This window comes from Schistocerca nitens, chromosome 2 (assembly GCF_023898315.1).
Source record: "Schistocerca nitens isolate TAMUIC-IGC-003100 chromosome 2, iqSchNite1.1, whole genome shotgun sequence".
NCBI lineage: Eukaryota > Metazoa > Arthropoda > Insecta > Orthoptera > Acrididae > Schistocerca > Schistocerca nitens.
In genome coordinates, this window is record NC_064615.1 from 4,885,199 (window position 1) to 4,900,541 (window position 15,343).

Consider the following 15,343-nt stretch of genomic DNA (forward strand, 5'->3'; position numbering starts at 1 on the left):
TTGTTACATTCCATTCTGGATTGTGTGAGGTCATAGTTGGTCATGGTGACCAGGAAAGAGGTTATAGGTTTGGAGTCAGTAACATGTTAGGAAAGGTAGCATTCAGTAGCAGCAAGGCTAAGGCCATTAGGGATGTTAGTGTAGAGAGAACTGGCATCAATAGTAATGAGTAGGGCACCATATAGTGAAGGAAAAGAAACTGTAGAGGGTTGGTGGGGAAAAGGTTGGGTAACAGGTGAAAGTCGGTCCACGAGAGCAGAGATTTTTTCAGTGGGGGTACAGTAACCAACCAATTGGAACACCCTGGTTGGTTTGGTTTATGGACTTGAAGAAACATGTAGAAAGTAGAAGCATGGGGAGTGGTAGGTGTGAGGAGAGAGATATGCTCAGGGAAGAGATTCTAGGGTGGGCCTAAGGATTTGAGGAGAGACTGGAGATGCTGTTGGACTTCTGGAATGGCGTCACTGTGACAGGGTTTGTAGGTGGACAAATCTGACAGCTGGCAGAGTCCCTCCTCCAGCTAATCACTGTGGTATAAAACTACAGTGGTGGAGCTTTTGTCGGCATGTGGGACTGTACGGTTGGAAACATGTTTTAAGTAGTGGAATGAGGTTCTTTCTGCAGATGTAAGATTGGTTTCCCTGTTGAGTGATTTGAGGAAAGATGGTGAAGCAAGGTTTGAGATTGAAAAATTCCTAAATGTTAATAGAAAGTGATTTTGGGGCAGTGGGGATAGCTCACAATTGGATGGTGGAGTGAACTGAGCCAGGCAGGATTCGACATTGGCTTTGGGTTGAGTCTGATTGGGAGTGTTTGTGGTGAAAATGTGTTTCCACTGTAGGGACTGGGGGAAGGTATTTAAGACCAGCATGATCGAATTTGGTGGGAAAGATAAAGCCTTTGGAAAGGACTGATACTTCTGTGGGACTAAGGCTTTTGAAAGGTTCATGGCTGTGTTTTAAGTCTATTTAGGTTCTGATAGGGAGTTTCTGAACACATGGTAAATGTAGTAGGTCTGTGAGCCAGGGTTTGTTGGCTAAGGGGGATATGATTCTTAAGACAACAGATATGAAAACAAAAGTTTCACATAAATACAAAACAGATTTTAGAGCTTTATTTCTGGTATGAACAAACATGCCATTCATGATTCTGACTGCTTTTGCTGAGCAGCACGCTCAGCTCGCAGTTGTCGTCGTACAGCTCGCTGTTCCAGTTCTTCGTAATCTTCAGCAAACATCAGCTTCAGAACAGGATAAAACAAAGGTAGCACTGGCAAGTCTCCCAGACGAACCTGAGAAAAGACTTACAGGTTAATCTTCAGCTGCACGCTATTTAAACTTAGCAAAAATATTAAAAGGATAATTAACTTAAAGAAATGATAAAATTAAAGGGACAAAGTGGCTATCCATTAATTACCTTCAGGAGACATTATTCTAAATACTGCTGATGAACGCATTAAAAAGTCGAATAAAATTACTTTCAGGTGGCAGAATCCTAAACACTGCTGATAAACCCATTAAAAGTATGGAAAAGGCTATCACCTACCTTTTGGAACTATTAATTCCTTCCCCTGGGAAGAAAGGGAGTCAGATCTGGTAATGTTTGGAAGAAGGAGTAGATCAACCCGACTTCAGGTTGAGAGAGATCCACATGTTGTGAGGAGAAGGGGAGAGGAAGATAAAGGGTGAAATGTCAAGAGAGCAAGAAGCCATAGATAGACTGACTTTGACACGGCGTTTATCAGGTCAAAGCCAACTATTCAATCATTTCATGATCATAATGGCACTGAAATGGAGGATGACAGAGATAGACTGAATACTAAATTCTGTTTTCTAAATTTGTTTTATGGCAGAAGAAGGTGTAGTGAAGGAATTTATTGTAAATTAAGATATAATTGCAGTGTTGCTATATAGAAATGTGTGTTTCAAACCTATTGATGAGTGTTTCCTCTGAACTCAGCTCCAAAACAGGCAGTTGATCCTCAACATATACAAATGTAACATATTGTGTACAAGTACGTAGAAATCCATGATACTTTTTAATCGTCACATAAATACTAAAATGAAATATGATATTAACGACCGTGGGACAGAAATCCAACTAAACTGTTCAACAGAGGGAAGAAGACCGAACCTGATGGGATATCTATATGACATTAAGAAGAGTAAGCAAGAGAACTTGTTCCTCTTCTAGTGGCAGCCTACCACATGTCGCTGGAGCAAAGAAGCATTCCAAGTCATTAGAAAAATGTGCAGATCATTCCTGTTTCAAGAAGGGTCATCAAACAGACAAACTTAACTATAGACATATATTGCCGACAACAATCTACCTTGCTCTGGATGATGCTGATGTATACAGCATAACTTCGATTTCACTTTCTCCGATTTTACATTTTTTGCAATTCTATGTCACAAATTTGTAGCCTAAGTGAAAAACCCATAACATCAATGCTGAAAATTCCCCAGTTTTACGTTTCTTGCTAGTAAGGTTTACTTTGATTGTACAATTTTACTCGACATCATGCTTGACTTCATCCTGTTTTCTTCTTATTGATATTTCATGTAACTGAACAACTTGTAAGTGGCACAGAAGACAGACGGTTTGCACCGCAGATGGTGGCAGAGTTAAGGGATTATTTTAGGCAATTGCGGAGAGGGGAGATGTGAGAGAGGAAATGTTGACATAATCCACGATTGGCATGGCCAAAACAATTTGCAACATATCGCTTCACCCACAATTTTGATACAAACACTAGGTGGTCGTGGCAGCAATGGAAAAATAGGGCAGTCGACGTGAAGTGTTCCAGACTGAACCAATATGTGATGGAGGGGCCCAGGCCTCACCTTTTCTTATGCCGCTTATAACTCACTCTCATCTTTTTGTATGTGTTTCTGATGTACTACATTCAGCAACAATATCAATCGTCAACCTTTCAAATTCAAACAATAATATACTTGGTCATAATCAAGGAAATCGGCCATTTCTGGCTAGTGAGCTCTTATTGGTTGGTGACTTGTTACATCACCCAATAGCCAACGCAGCCACCACACCTCACTAACATACATAAAATGAGCTTGCCTGCTGGATGCGTGGAGAGGAGGAGTAGTCTTTCAATGATGGGAGTGCAGGCAGGGGTGAAAGCATTTTGTGAAGTGCTGAAAATAAACTTTTTGCACAGATCATGTGCTGTGGGACTGATGTGACACAGAAATACAACAAGGGTTTTGCAATAGCATGTTTTCAAGGCTTTCATGTTTAAATGTGACACGATACAGTTGCGACTACATACACTACTCATATATATATATATATATATATATATATATATATATATATATATATATATATATATATATATATATATCTAAAAAGAAAGATGATGAGACTTACCAAACAAAAGCGCTGGCAGGTCGATAGACACACAAACAAACACAAATATACACACAAAATTCAAGCTTTCGCAACAAACTGTTGCCTCATCAGGAAAGAGGGAAGGAGAGGGAAAGACGAAAGGATGTGGGTTTTAAGGGAGAGGGTAAGGAGTCATTCCAATCCCGGGAGCGGAAAGACTTACCTTAGGGGGAAAAAAGGACAGGTATACACTCGCACACACACACATATATATATATATACGAGTACTTTGCACCACACACTGTAGATTGTAAAGATTGGCAGCAATTACAGGAGGCTGAAACGAAACTGTAGCACTTGAGCCTTCTTTTAGATTTACATTTTAAACAGTATACAGCCTACTTCTAACAAGCTTGTCATTGTAACTGGGGAAGTAAACTCATTTTTCATGCCTCTGTTTCTCTCAATGAGCATAAAATAACACTTTTATGGGTTGGAGGATATGAAACGCAGTGAGCATGAAGTGCGGCTCATAAGAAAAACATTAAACAATAACAGCAATGGTGACAAAGTTTGTTATTATGCAGATGCCCACATTTAAGCTATTGGTTTACCACTTAGCTGCTGTGATATTTTATATTTTTCTTTGCGACTTTATTTCAGTCAAAGTAAAAATTACTGTATGTCCTAACATATTTTACAAAATTGACGAAGACACTTTAACTTGTAGCTGCTGAAAATTTTCATGTCCGGACCGATTCCTTTTTGCCGAAGACCACATAATTGTATTGCATTTACAATACTTCTTTTATTTACACAGAACCCACCACAATATCACCTTCCAACCTAAACTAGACCTATGTTTATAGCACGCAATCTAATATTTTAATTTTGAAAGTATTTCACATTCTGGTGCACCGTTTCTAACATACCTTCCAACCTAACCTAGACCTACTGTTTGTAGTGTGTGAGATAATATTTTAAGTTTGAAAGTATTCTACATTACGAGGCGTGATTTCGTGATTTCTAACAGCAGGTATGATTTCCTTCAGCTGCTATGTGTGGACTTTAGAAACATGCTGATTTGGAGTCTTGCGAATATTTTACTCATACTTGCAAACTTTATATTTAAGAACATGCATTTTTATTTTAAACTGCAAAACACTGCTAATACAAACATGCAAACAAGGTGAAACAAGTGCACTATGTATTATACAGTGATGAGTGAGGACCAAAGCCCGTGTACTGTTGACTGCACAGTGCAGGCCAAAGAATTTACGTGGTGTGTACATACTCGGGACAGTACTGGCTCCCCTACTGATGGGGGAGTGAGCACTTGGTTGCTGTGGAGGGGGACGAATGGGAAGGATTTGATCCCGGTCAAAAGCTACTGCTAACGTTTCTTTCCTAGCTCGACTAAGCTGCTTTTATGTGAAAGCCAAAGGCCAGACTCAAAACAAAAAAATGACAAACACTCAGATTAAGTGATGAAAGCCCCCTGCCCAAATAAAACACAAAACTAAGCCTGCCATGGCAGTGAATCTGTTAAAAGGGGACAGGCCAACAACATGTGGACCACTGTCAAAGCCAACCCACAGCAACATAGAGGCGGGTCCTCACGGCGCAGTAAATAGCTGTGTGTCATGCGGGTGTGGCCAATGGTGAGCCGACAAAGGACGACTGATTCCCTGCGAGTGGCTCGCATGGATGACCGCCACACATTTGGTGTCTCCTTGATAGTACGGAGTTAGTTTGGTGTGGTCAGATTGCGCCATTCAGTGTCCCAAATCTCGAAAACTTTGCAGCATAAGACTGCTCGCAAATCAGTCTCCGGAGACCAATGTCCAGAGATGGTTTACTGGTGGCCTGTTTGGCCAGCCGGTCAACATGTTCATTGCCTGGTATCCCAACATGGCCTGGGGTCCAAATGAAGGTCACTGAGCATCCACTCCTGTAGAGGGCATAAAGAGACTTCTGAATTAACAATACCAAAGGATGCCTAGGGAAGCACTGGTCGAGGGTTTGTAGGCTGCTTAAGGAGTCACTACAAATTACGTAGGACTCACCAGAGCAGGAGCGGATATGTTCAAGAACGTGATAGATGGCAACCAGCTCTGCAGTGCATACGCTGCAGCCAACCAGCAAGGAGCATTGTACTGTATGGTCAACGTGAGCGTAAGCAAAGCCAACAAGATTGTCGACCAGTGAGCCGTCAGTGTAGATGACGACTGAGCCTCCAAACTCGCCAAGAACAGAGAGAAAATTCCGGTGGAGGACCTCAGGTGGGACTGAGCCTTTGGGGCCGAGCAATAGGTTCAGTCGAAGCTGTGGCCGACGTATTGACCATGGAGGGGTATGGAAACGAGGCTGCTCGAAAGGTGGTTGGGGGAGGGGGGGGGGGAAGTGTCAAGGTCATGAAGTGACCGAACACGGAAAGTGAAGGGATTCCCAATTCTGGGCCGCCGTTGCAGGAGATGGACTGCCGTGTTTGGGAAAAGAAGACGGTAATTTGGGTGGCGAGGTGAACTATGGACGTGTGCAGTATAGTCTGAGAGTTATAGTTGCCACTGGAGCCGCAATGGAGGAACGCCCGCTTCTACAAGAAGGCTGTTCACGGGGCTAGGTCGAAAGGCTCCCGTAGCAAGGCGAACTCCACAGTGGTGGACAGGGTCTAGTAGACGCAGTACAGAAGGGGTGGCTGAACCACACACCAAGCTTCCGTAATCAACACGGGACTGCACAACCACTTGGTACAGCCGCAGTAGTGTACGATGATCAGCACCCCAGTTGGTGTGGCTCAGGCACCGAAGGAGATTGAGATGCCGCGAGCACTTGTCTTTAAGCTGACGAATATGGGGATGCCAACTTAAGTGGGCATCGAAGACCAGTCCCAGGAAGTGGTAAGTCTCCACTACGTCTAGTAGTTGGTCATCGAGGTAAAGTTCGGGATGGGGGTGGACGGTACGGCGGCGACAGAAGTGCATCACACAAGTTTTGGCGGCCGAAAACCGGAAGCCGTGGTTGAGGGCCCATGACTGTGCCTTCCGTATAGCCCCCTGCAGATGGCGTTCAGCTACAAAGTAGGAGAGGAGCAGAAAGAAATACAAAAATCATCAGCATAGAGGAGAGGAGAGACTGACGATCCTACTGAGAGCGAAAGACCATTGATGGAAATGAGAAAGAGTGGGACGCTCAGGACAGAGCCTTGCGAGACCCCATTCTCTTGTGTATGGGGAGCGCTGTGGGAAGCACCAACGCGAACTCTGAAAGTGCGGTAGGATAAAAAGTTCTGCATAAAAACTGGGAGTGGTCCCCGAAGATCCCACTCATGCAGAGTGGTGTTGCCAAGTCGTATCGTAGGCCTTCGTGAGATCGAAAGATGGCGATGAGGTGTTTTCGCTGGGAAAAGGCTGACCGAATGGCAGACTCCAGGTACACCAAGTTGTTGATGATGGAGCGTCCTTGGCGAAAACCGCCCTGGGACGGAGCCAGGAGATTCCGAGACTCAATGAGCCAACTCACCGCCGGCTCACCATGCGTTCGAGCAACTTGCAAAGGACATTGGTGAGGCTAAGCTAATGGGGCGGTAGCTGTCCACCTCCAGTGAGTTCTTGCCAGGTTTCAGAACGGGGATTACGATGCTTTCCCGCCATTGCGATGGGAACTCACCCACAACCAGATACAGTTGTAAAGGTCTTGGAGGCGCTGCTGGAAGTCCACCGAGAGGCGTTTGAGCATCTGACAGTGGATGTGTTCTGGTCCGGGAGCCGTATCAGGGCAGGCAGCTAGGCCACTTGGGAATTCCCACTCACTGAACAGAACATTGTACGATTCAGGGTGGCGCGTGTGAAAGGAAATGCTTTGACGCTCCAACCACTCTTTCAGGGAGCGGAAGGCCAGCGGGTAATTCGCAGAAGCAGAACTCTGAGCAAAATGCTCTGCTAAGTGGTTTGCAATGGTGTTGGACTTAGTACAGACTGCTCCATTAAGTGAAAGTGCAGGGACACTGACTGGGGTCCGATAGCCATAGAGTCGCCTAATGTTGGCCCAAACCTGCGATGGTAGAGACACATCTTTCCCAGCACTCCTTCTTGTGTTGGCGAATGATGCGGCGGTCCTGCGCACGGAGCCGTTTAAAGGCGAGGAGTTTTCTAATGAGGCATGCCACTTGTGACGCTGGAGCGCCCGCCTGCGATCTTTAATCGCCTCAGCGATCTCAGGCGACCACCTAGGCACAGTCCTCCGCCGAGGGGACCCAGAAGAACAGGGAATGGCAGAGTCTGCAGCAGCAACGATGCCGGTGGTGGCGAGTGAACCACCATATCAATGGCATCATTGGAAAGAGGCGCAATAGTGGCAATGGAGGAGAACAAGTCCCAGTGAGCCTTATTCATAGCCCATCTGCAGGGGTGCCCAGAAGAGTGACGCTGTGGCAGTGACAGAAAGATTGGAAAGTGGTCACTAACTCACTACCGCACAAGTTGTCGTGCACACTCCAATGGACAGACGGTAAGAGGCTAGGGCTGCAGATCGGAAGGTCAATTTCTGAGTACGTGCCATGAGCCACACTGAAATGTGTGAAGGCACCATCATTTAAAAGGGAAAGGTCGAGCTGTGCCAATACATTCTCAACGGTGCTGCCTCGGCCTGTTGCCACTGATCCACCCCACAGAGGGTTATGGGCGTTGAAGTCGTCCAGTAACAGAAAAGGTGGCGGCAATTGGGCTATCAGCGCAGCCAGGACATGCCGCGGGACCTCACCATCCGGTGGAAGATACAGACTGCAGACAGTAACAGCCTGAGGCATCCACACCCGAACAGCAACAGCCTCTAAAGGTGTTTGTAGAGGGACAGACTTGCTGTGAAGGGAGTGAAGGACGTAGATGCAGACGCCACCAGATACCCTTCTGTAAGTTGCCCGGTTCCTACAATAACCCCGATAGCCACGGTGGGCAGGGGTTCGCATCACCTGAATCAAGTTTCTTGAAGAGCAATGCACAGGAAAGGGTGAAGGCTGAGAAGTTGTCTGAGCTCAGCAAGATGGCGGAAAAAGCTGCTGCAGTTCCACTGGAAGATGACATTGTCCATGGCCGAGAACGGCGTGAAGGGACTGGGGAGGCAGATTACGCTGCTGGGTCACCTGCTGCCACTGATTGAGCACTTGTGAAAGTGCTATCCATTGTGTTTGAGGAACCGGAGAGATCTAGGTCCTCAGCGGATGCCAGGATCTCCGCCTCATCCTCAGACGCAGAGTTTGAAAGGTTGCGGTGGGGTGGGTGCCACAGCACATTCCTTGGTCTTAGAGGTCTTTTTCTTGGACTTCTCTCGCTGCTCCTTGGGTTTCACTGGCTGGGAGGGCTTCACCGATCCAGTCTCCGGGGCGGAGGAGGATCGCGAAGCCCTACGACCAGCTGGTTGTGGGCAATTACGCCTCTGTCGGGCGTCAGCCTTCCCGCTTGTGGAAACCTGGGAAGGGAGGGACCCAAGGGACCCCTTGCGAGCGAGAGGAGCCAAAGAAGGTGGACACTTCTCCGGCTTAGAAGCGGGGACAGACGACCCCGATGGGTGGGGTGGTGTTGCTCCCGAGGTAGGTGGCGCAAGAGCAACAGCGAAGATAGTGCCCCCTACGGGCAAGGGGGCATGTTTTGTATGGTTCGGTGATCCAACTGGAATTCGCTGATTGGGCTAACACAGTTGTTGTAGCAGCGGAATATGAAGATGTCATTTGAACAGGATGTAGTTGGTCATATTTCCTCTTATCCTCAGTGTAGGTCAGTCAGTTCAGGGTCTTATATTCCATGATTTTTTGCTCTTTCTGTAAGATCTGGCGAGCTAGGTGAATGATGCTCTCCGCAGTTGACACAGATGGGAGGCTGGGCACATGGAGTATTGGGATGTGATGGGCGTCCACAATCTCGACATGTGAGGCTGGAAGTACAGCGGGAAGACATATGGCTGAACTTCCAGCACTTAAAGCACCGCATCAGGAGAGGGATATAAGGCTTGACATCACAATGGTAGACCATCAACTTGACCTTCTCCGGTAATGCATCACCCTCAAAGGCCAAGATGAAGGCACCGGTAGCAATCTGATTATCGTTCGGACCCCGATGAACGCGCCGGATGAAATGAACACCTCGGCGCTCTAAATTGACGCGCAGCTCGTCATCAGACTGCAAAAGTAGGTCCCTATGGAAAATAACACCCTGGACCATATTTAAACTCTTATGGGGTGTGATGGTAACAGAAACATCCCCCAACTTGTCACAAGCAAGTAACCTTCGTGACTGGACAGAGGATGCTGTTTTTATCAGCACTGACTCAGAGTGCATTTTGGACAAGCCCTCCACCTCCTCAAACTTGTCCTCTTAAATTCTCTACGAAGAACTGAGGCTTTGTGGATATGAAAGACTCCCCATCAGCTCTCGTACAAACTCGGAACCGGGGCGAATAACTGTCACTGCCATCCTGAGACTTACGTTCCTCCCACGGTGTGGCCAGGGAAGGGAATGTTTGGGATCGTATTTCTGAGCGTTAAATTGAGCCCGAGAACGCTTAGAGACTGCTGGCGGCTGGCCACCAGCGAGAGATGATGTACCATGCTTCATTGTGGGTCATCTGGCCTGATGCCACCCACTCCTACCAAGGGCCCTCCCCACAGGCGCCACCCAACCTCAGCAAGGGCCACCTGGCAGGATCGCCACTGCTAGAAATACCTATGTCCCGGGCAGATAGGCATCTACTCCTTGGCATACGTGGGGAGTTAACGGCGCAGGCATCACCAGAGCGATCCCTGTGTTGTCAGGGGGCTACAACCAACAGGGTACATGGCGGCCCCACCACAACGGACTGGCTACCGTGCTGGATATTCGGTGACAAATAGTCCATGGTCGTCGTCTGTGCAGAAAGTGGCACTGCACATTGCATGTTCGAAAGTGCACACACAAACTTATCCATGCCCAAGAGATGGAGAGCGGGCAGGACTGCAATGCAACGACGAATAACCTGGTGAAAGGTCTCAACGCACGATGGACATAATGCACCAAGTAAGGCGCCCTTCCAAAATCAGCTCGCTCTTCGGAAAAATTGAGAGATATGGAGGTCAAACCCGACGGGGGACCATCACATAAAGGTCGAAACATTTGAGACTCCTTTTAGTCACCTCTTACGACAGGCAGGAATACTACAGGACTATTCTTACCCCCGAACTAGCAGGGGGGTGCTCCTCCTTGCCTTGAGCATATTCCCAACCTGTCCACACCTGCAACAATTAGTTCTGCCATGTCCACAGGCATGTGTGTTTGGGTGTATGTGTTATAGAATGAATGTGTGTGTGCGTGTGTGTGTGTGTGTGTGTAACTAACTTCTACTAGAGAAAGAGCAAGAGCTCAAAAGCTAGAATAAATAGTTTTCTGTTGCATATCTCTATGTGCCACACATGTCACCTATAGGTGAGAAGATAATTATTTGGAATTCATAAACAAAAGAACAGGCAAAAATTCTGAGATCTGCTAATAGAAATCTTGAGAAGTCTTTTTAACATGATATTGAAGGAGGTCTCCAGAACAAACAACACGAGAAATTTTTATTAAACTTACAAAGATAACTTAATGATGTGTCTACTGCAAAGAGTGTATTTTAAAAGAGAAAACAATAAAGAAGCTATTAACAGTAAATAAAGCTGTAAAAAGCTCATCAACTGTGAGAAACCAGTAACATCTTTTGATAGAGTAGAACCTGAAATTCTTTTCCCAAATTCAAAACTACCAGATAAATTGAAATTGAGGATACAAGAAAAGAATCCAAAATAACAAGGCTTCTGTAGAGGATCCAGTTGTTGCAGCAATGTGGAAAAATGTCAGCAATGACATGATTGAAAGAATTTCAAAATTTCTTGCAGGAAATTTGGGAAACAGAGAAAATTCCGGAAGACTGGAAATGCACTCTCACACATTCATTGCCCAAGAAAGGACACAAGGGAGATGTTAATAACTGTAGAGAATCTCTTTAGTGGCTGTTATGCACAAAGTCCTAAGCAAAGCCCTTCAAAATCACTTCGAGGAGCAATTAAACCTTCAGTTCCATAAATGCCAAGGAGGATTTAGAAGAGGCTGGTCACGCATAGAACAGATTATGAATCTGAACCTGTTCACAGGAACGTTTTGGCAATAATTAAAGAAACATTGACAGGAACAAAGTCCAAAATAAAATGAAAGTAGTTATTTACGTCTCCCTTGTGTCTTTTCTTAAGAAATGAATGTGTGGGAGTGCATTTCCAGTCTTCTGGAATTTTCTCTGTTTCCCAAATTTCCTCCAAGAAATTTTGAAGTTTTTTCAATCATGTCATTGCTGGCATGTTTCCACATTTCTGTGGAGAAATTTCAAACCGTTTGAAATAACAACTGGTGTAAGACAAGGTGATGGCCTCTCCCCACGGGAATAGAATCCTCTACTTCAAAAAACAGGTATCACAAAAATGAGATTGAGATGTAAAAACTATAATCTCAAACTTAACCTTCTAGCTTTTGCTGATGACTTTGTAATGTTATCAAAAACACTGGTACAGCAACTGAGCAAATCAAAGAAAAAGAGGCAGCTGAAAAGGCTGGATTTTGACAAGACAGAATTCATAATGAAAATTAAAAATGCTCAAAAATTCCTAATCACAAGATACAACAGACTCAACTGAGTGAATAAATTTAAATACATAGGGGAAATAATACAGCCAAATGGTCTACATAAAGAAACAAACAAAAATAGAGCCCTGAAAATGGAAATGGCTTATCAATTAATGAAAGAAATTTACCACAAAAAATCACTCTCAATAAAAGACAAAAACCCAACACCACAGCACTGTCATAAAACTAGAGTCCCTTTATGCAGCACAATGTTTAATAATAATAAAATAATATAAAAAACTGAAGAGTTGGAGAGAAAGGAAAGGGAGGTACTACTGAAAATACTGTGTGTACAAAAGGAGTACATAGATCGGAAAAAGTAAGGAAGAAATCTACATCCAAACAGAAAAACTATCTGATACTCAAGGGAAATGAGAATTCTGTTTTATGGTCACTTGGTTCAAATGAACCCCGAAAGACTGGCTAGAACCTGCTTACTACACAGATGTGGTAATCACTACACTCCAGTAGCACTATGGCTACTACAGCTGCATGGACTACCCTATCCATGACCTTCCCTAACACAAACTTCAATTCACACCTTCAGCCTAGGCAACACCAACAATTTAAGAATGGGAAAAAGGACTGAAGATGTGAACTGAAGTTTATGTTGGGGAGGGCATTGGACTAGGCTAGTTGACACAGCTATGGTAGCTACTATGTCACTGCTGTGTAGTGGTTGGCACATCTGCCTAATTAGCAGAAGACCTGTGTTCAAGTCCCAAACGTGGCACAAATTTTTATTCACTGCTTCAACTTCTATCCTTACCTGGGACTCCAGATGTCTCCATGAAAATGTAATTCCACCAAATCAGTTGATTCAGGGAAGTAGAAAAGGACTTAGCAGCAATCAACATTACAAAAGCAAAAATTCTAGGAATGCCAACTTTTCGAAATAAGATTATGAACTTCAGAGTGTTTTCAGAAGGAGGTCAGAAAGTGAGTCACTTTATGGACTGTTGAAAGAAGAAAACAACACATTGAATGAAAGAAGAAAGGAGTACAGTAAATGAAAGAAGAAAAGAGCGCAATGAAGGAATGAACAAATACTGGCAAGATCGAAAATCAGGAATGAAGACAACATCAAGAGGAATTATGTGAATATACTGCTGACAAATCATCTTGGCCTTCAATTCGGGAAGCTGCATCAAAATTCTGCAACATTTCGATGAGTGTCACTTTCATCATCTTTTGGCAAAGAGTTAAGATTGCGATGAATGTCATTCTCATCAACTTCTGGTGAAACGTCGAGGCCACCATTTGAGTCTCGATGAATTCAGGCTGGCCCAGACTTGCAAAGTGTCAACTGCTGTTTGTGTTCTTGGCATACAGCTGTTAGTGCTGGGTTCCATGCTCATTTTGCTGGTAGTTCTCGTCCCATGGTGATAAGATTGTCCTGGAGTCTTATCTCAAGTGATTCCTTGAAAAAAGTCACTAGCTCAGCACAGAATTTTTGTTTTCTCAAACTCAAACACATCTCCCTTGTTGAGCCTGTGTTCTGCCCCAGATGTATACGGACCTGATGTGTTACCTGCAGTGTTGTGAGATGCTATGTACTGGAGGCCACACTCTCACGGAATGCTGTACATACTGGGTACTTATAGTTTGTCCTTTACTGTGCCAAGCATATCTTTAGTTTTTGTGGTGTTCAAAAGATGGCCTTGATGTTTGCTTTTTTCCAAGAATTTTCGCAATTCTGGCTGAGGGAGGCCTAGTATGGTAGAATAAAAGTAAGTTTCGCTTCCTATTTCTCTACCTCTTCTCTGAGGATGGCTGTATTATTAATTTTCTTTATGCATGTCTGACATATGCTTCACTGTACCCATTTTTGACAAAACACAGGTCTAAGGTGTTGCAGCTCAACTGAGAGACTGTCTTTGTCACAAATGGCACATGTTCTGTGTACTAGGGTTGTAAGAAGAGTGTATTGCTGAGCTGGATGATGACAGGGGTTGAACTGGAAAAAACACACTGAAGATCTGCTGAAACGTTTGAGTTCAGCTACTTATGCTATTAGGGTCATTGCAAATTTTGGCAATATACATCTCAGTAAATTAGCTTACCATGCCTATTTTCATTCTCTGCTTTTGTATGGCATCATATTTTGGGGTAACTCATCATTGAGTAAAAGAGTGTTCATTACACCAAAGCGTGTAATCAAAATAATTGCTGGAGCTAATCCAAGATCATCCTGCAGACACTTATTTAAAGAGCTAGAGATCTTCACTGTAGCCTCACAATATATATATTCACTTATGATATTTGTTATTAACAATCCAAACAAATTCAAAAGTAATAGCAGTGTACATGGCTACAACACTAGGAGAAAGGATGATCTTCACAACTCAAGGTTAAATCTAGCTTTGGCTCAGATGGGGGTAATTTATGCTGCTACAACAGTCTTTGGTCACTTACCCAATAGCATCAAAAATCTGACAGATAGCCATATAGCATTTAAAAGAAAATTAAAAGAATTTCTTAATGGCAACTCCTCCTACTCATTAGATGAATTTTTGGATATAGTAAGTGGGTACTTTCCCCAACCCCCACAAAAAATTAAAAATATGAAGTTTCACGTAATATTTTGTGTAATGTAATATCTTGTATAGACACCTTTTATTTACCTGACACGTTCCACATCATTGCGAAGTGTCATATTCATGATCTATGGAACAAGTACTAATCTAATCTAATCTAAAGCTCGTTGCACAAGGGTACAGATCTGTGTTACTTCACATGACTCACAGATGGCGGAAATCGGAGAAAGTCGTTGGTTACTATGTAATTTCAATAAGAAATTATGTGTATTTATCAATGTGAAGTTAAACACAAAGATAATTGGAGGAATTGCATAATACTTCAAAGCAATGTTTTAGCTCCCAAACTGGTGTCAAACTATACAGTAAGATCTCCTGTAGTGACATTTGAAATAATTATTCACAGTGTGAACACATTATAAAGAGTTGCACTTTGATAAGGCATTCAAGATACTTTAACTGCTGAAAAAAAGTATTCTGGCGAAGAAAAGCTACACAAAAAACAAACAAAATTTAATTACAAAAAGATGGTAACAAACGGTGTCTGTGGCACTTTACCAAATGGCTTGCAAGATTGTTAATTTGGAAAAGGACACACTATAAAATCATAAAACACCTCCAGTGAATGGCAGCAGTACCTAAAAATAGCTATGTGCAGCACCCCAGTGTTCTATATGATTACTTGGGAAGAAAAGACTATTCTAGATCATGGAGATAAAATAATACTAAGGAAAGACAAAAGTATAGATAAAGAAAATGTCTTTACAAAATAGCAGC

At 43.8% G+C, this 15,343-nt stretch overlaps 1 protein-coding gene across 1 annotated transcript in view; it reads right to left on the reverse strand.

The window, feature by feature from the left end:
- Positions 1-1,092: 1,092 nt before the first annotated feature.
- LOC126235669 (ribonuclease Z, mitochondrial) overlaps positions 1,093-15,343 on the reverse strand; it is a 150,472-nt gene continuing 136,221 nt past the window's right edge. The window contains exon 11 of the mRNA XM_049944392.1: positions 1,093-1,291. Within this exon, the coding sequence (XP_049800349.1) occupies positions 1,142-1,291 (150 nt within the window). The 3' untranslated portion in view covers positions 1,093-1,141. The remainder of the gene's footprint in view (positions 1,292-15,343) is intronic.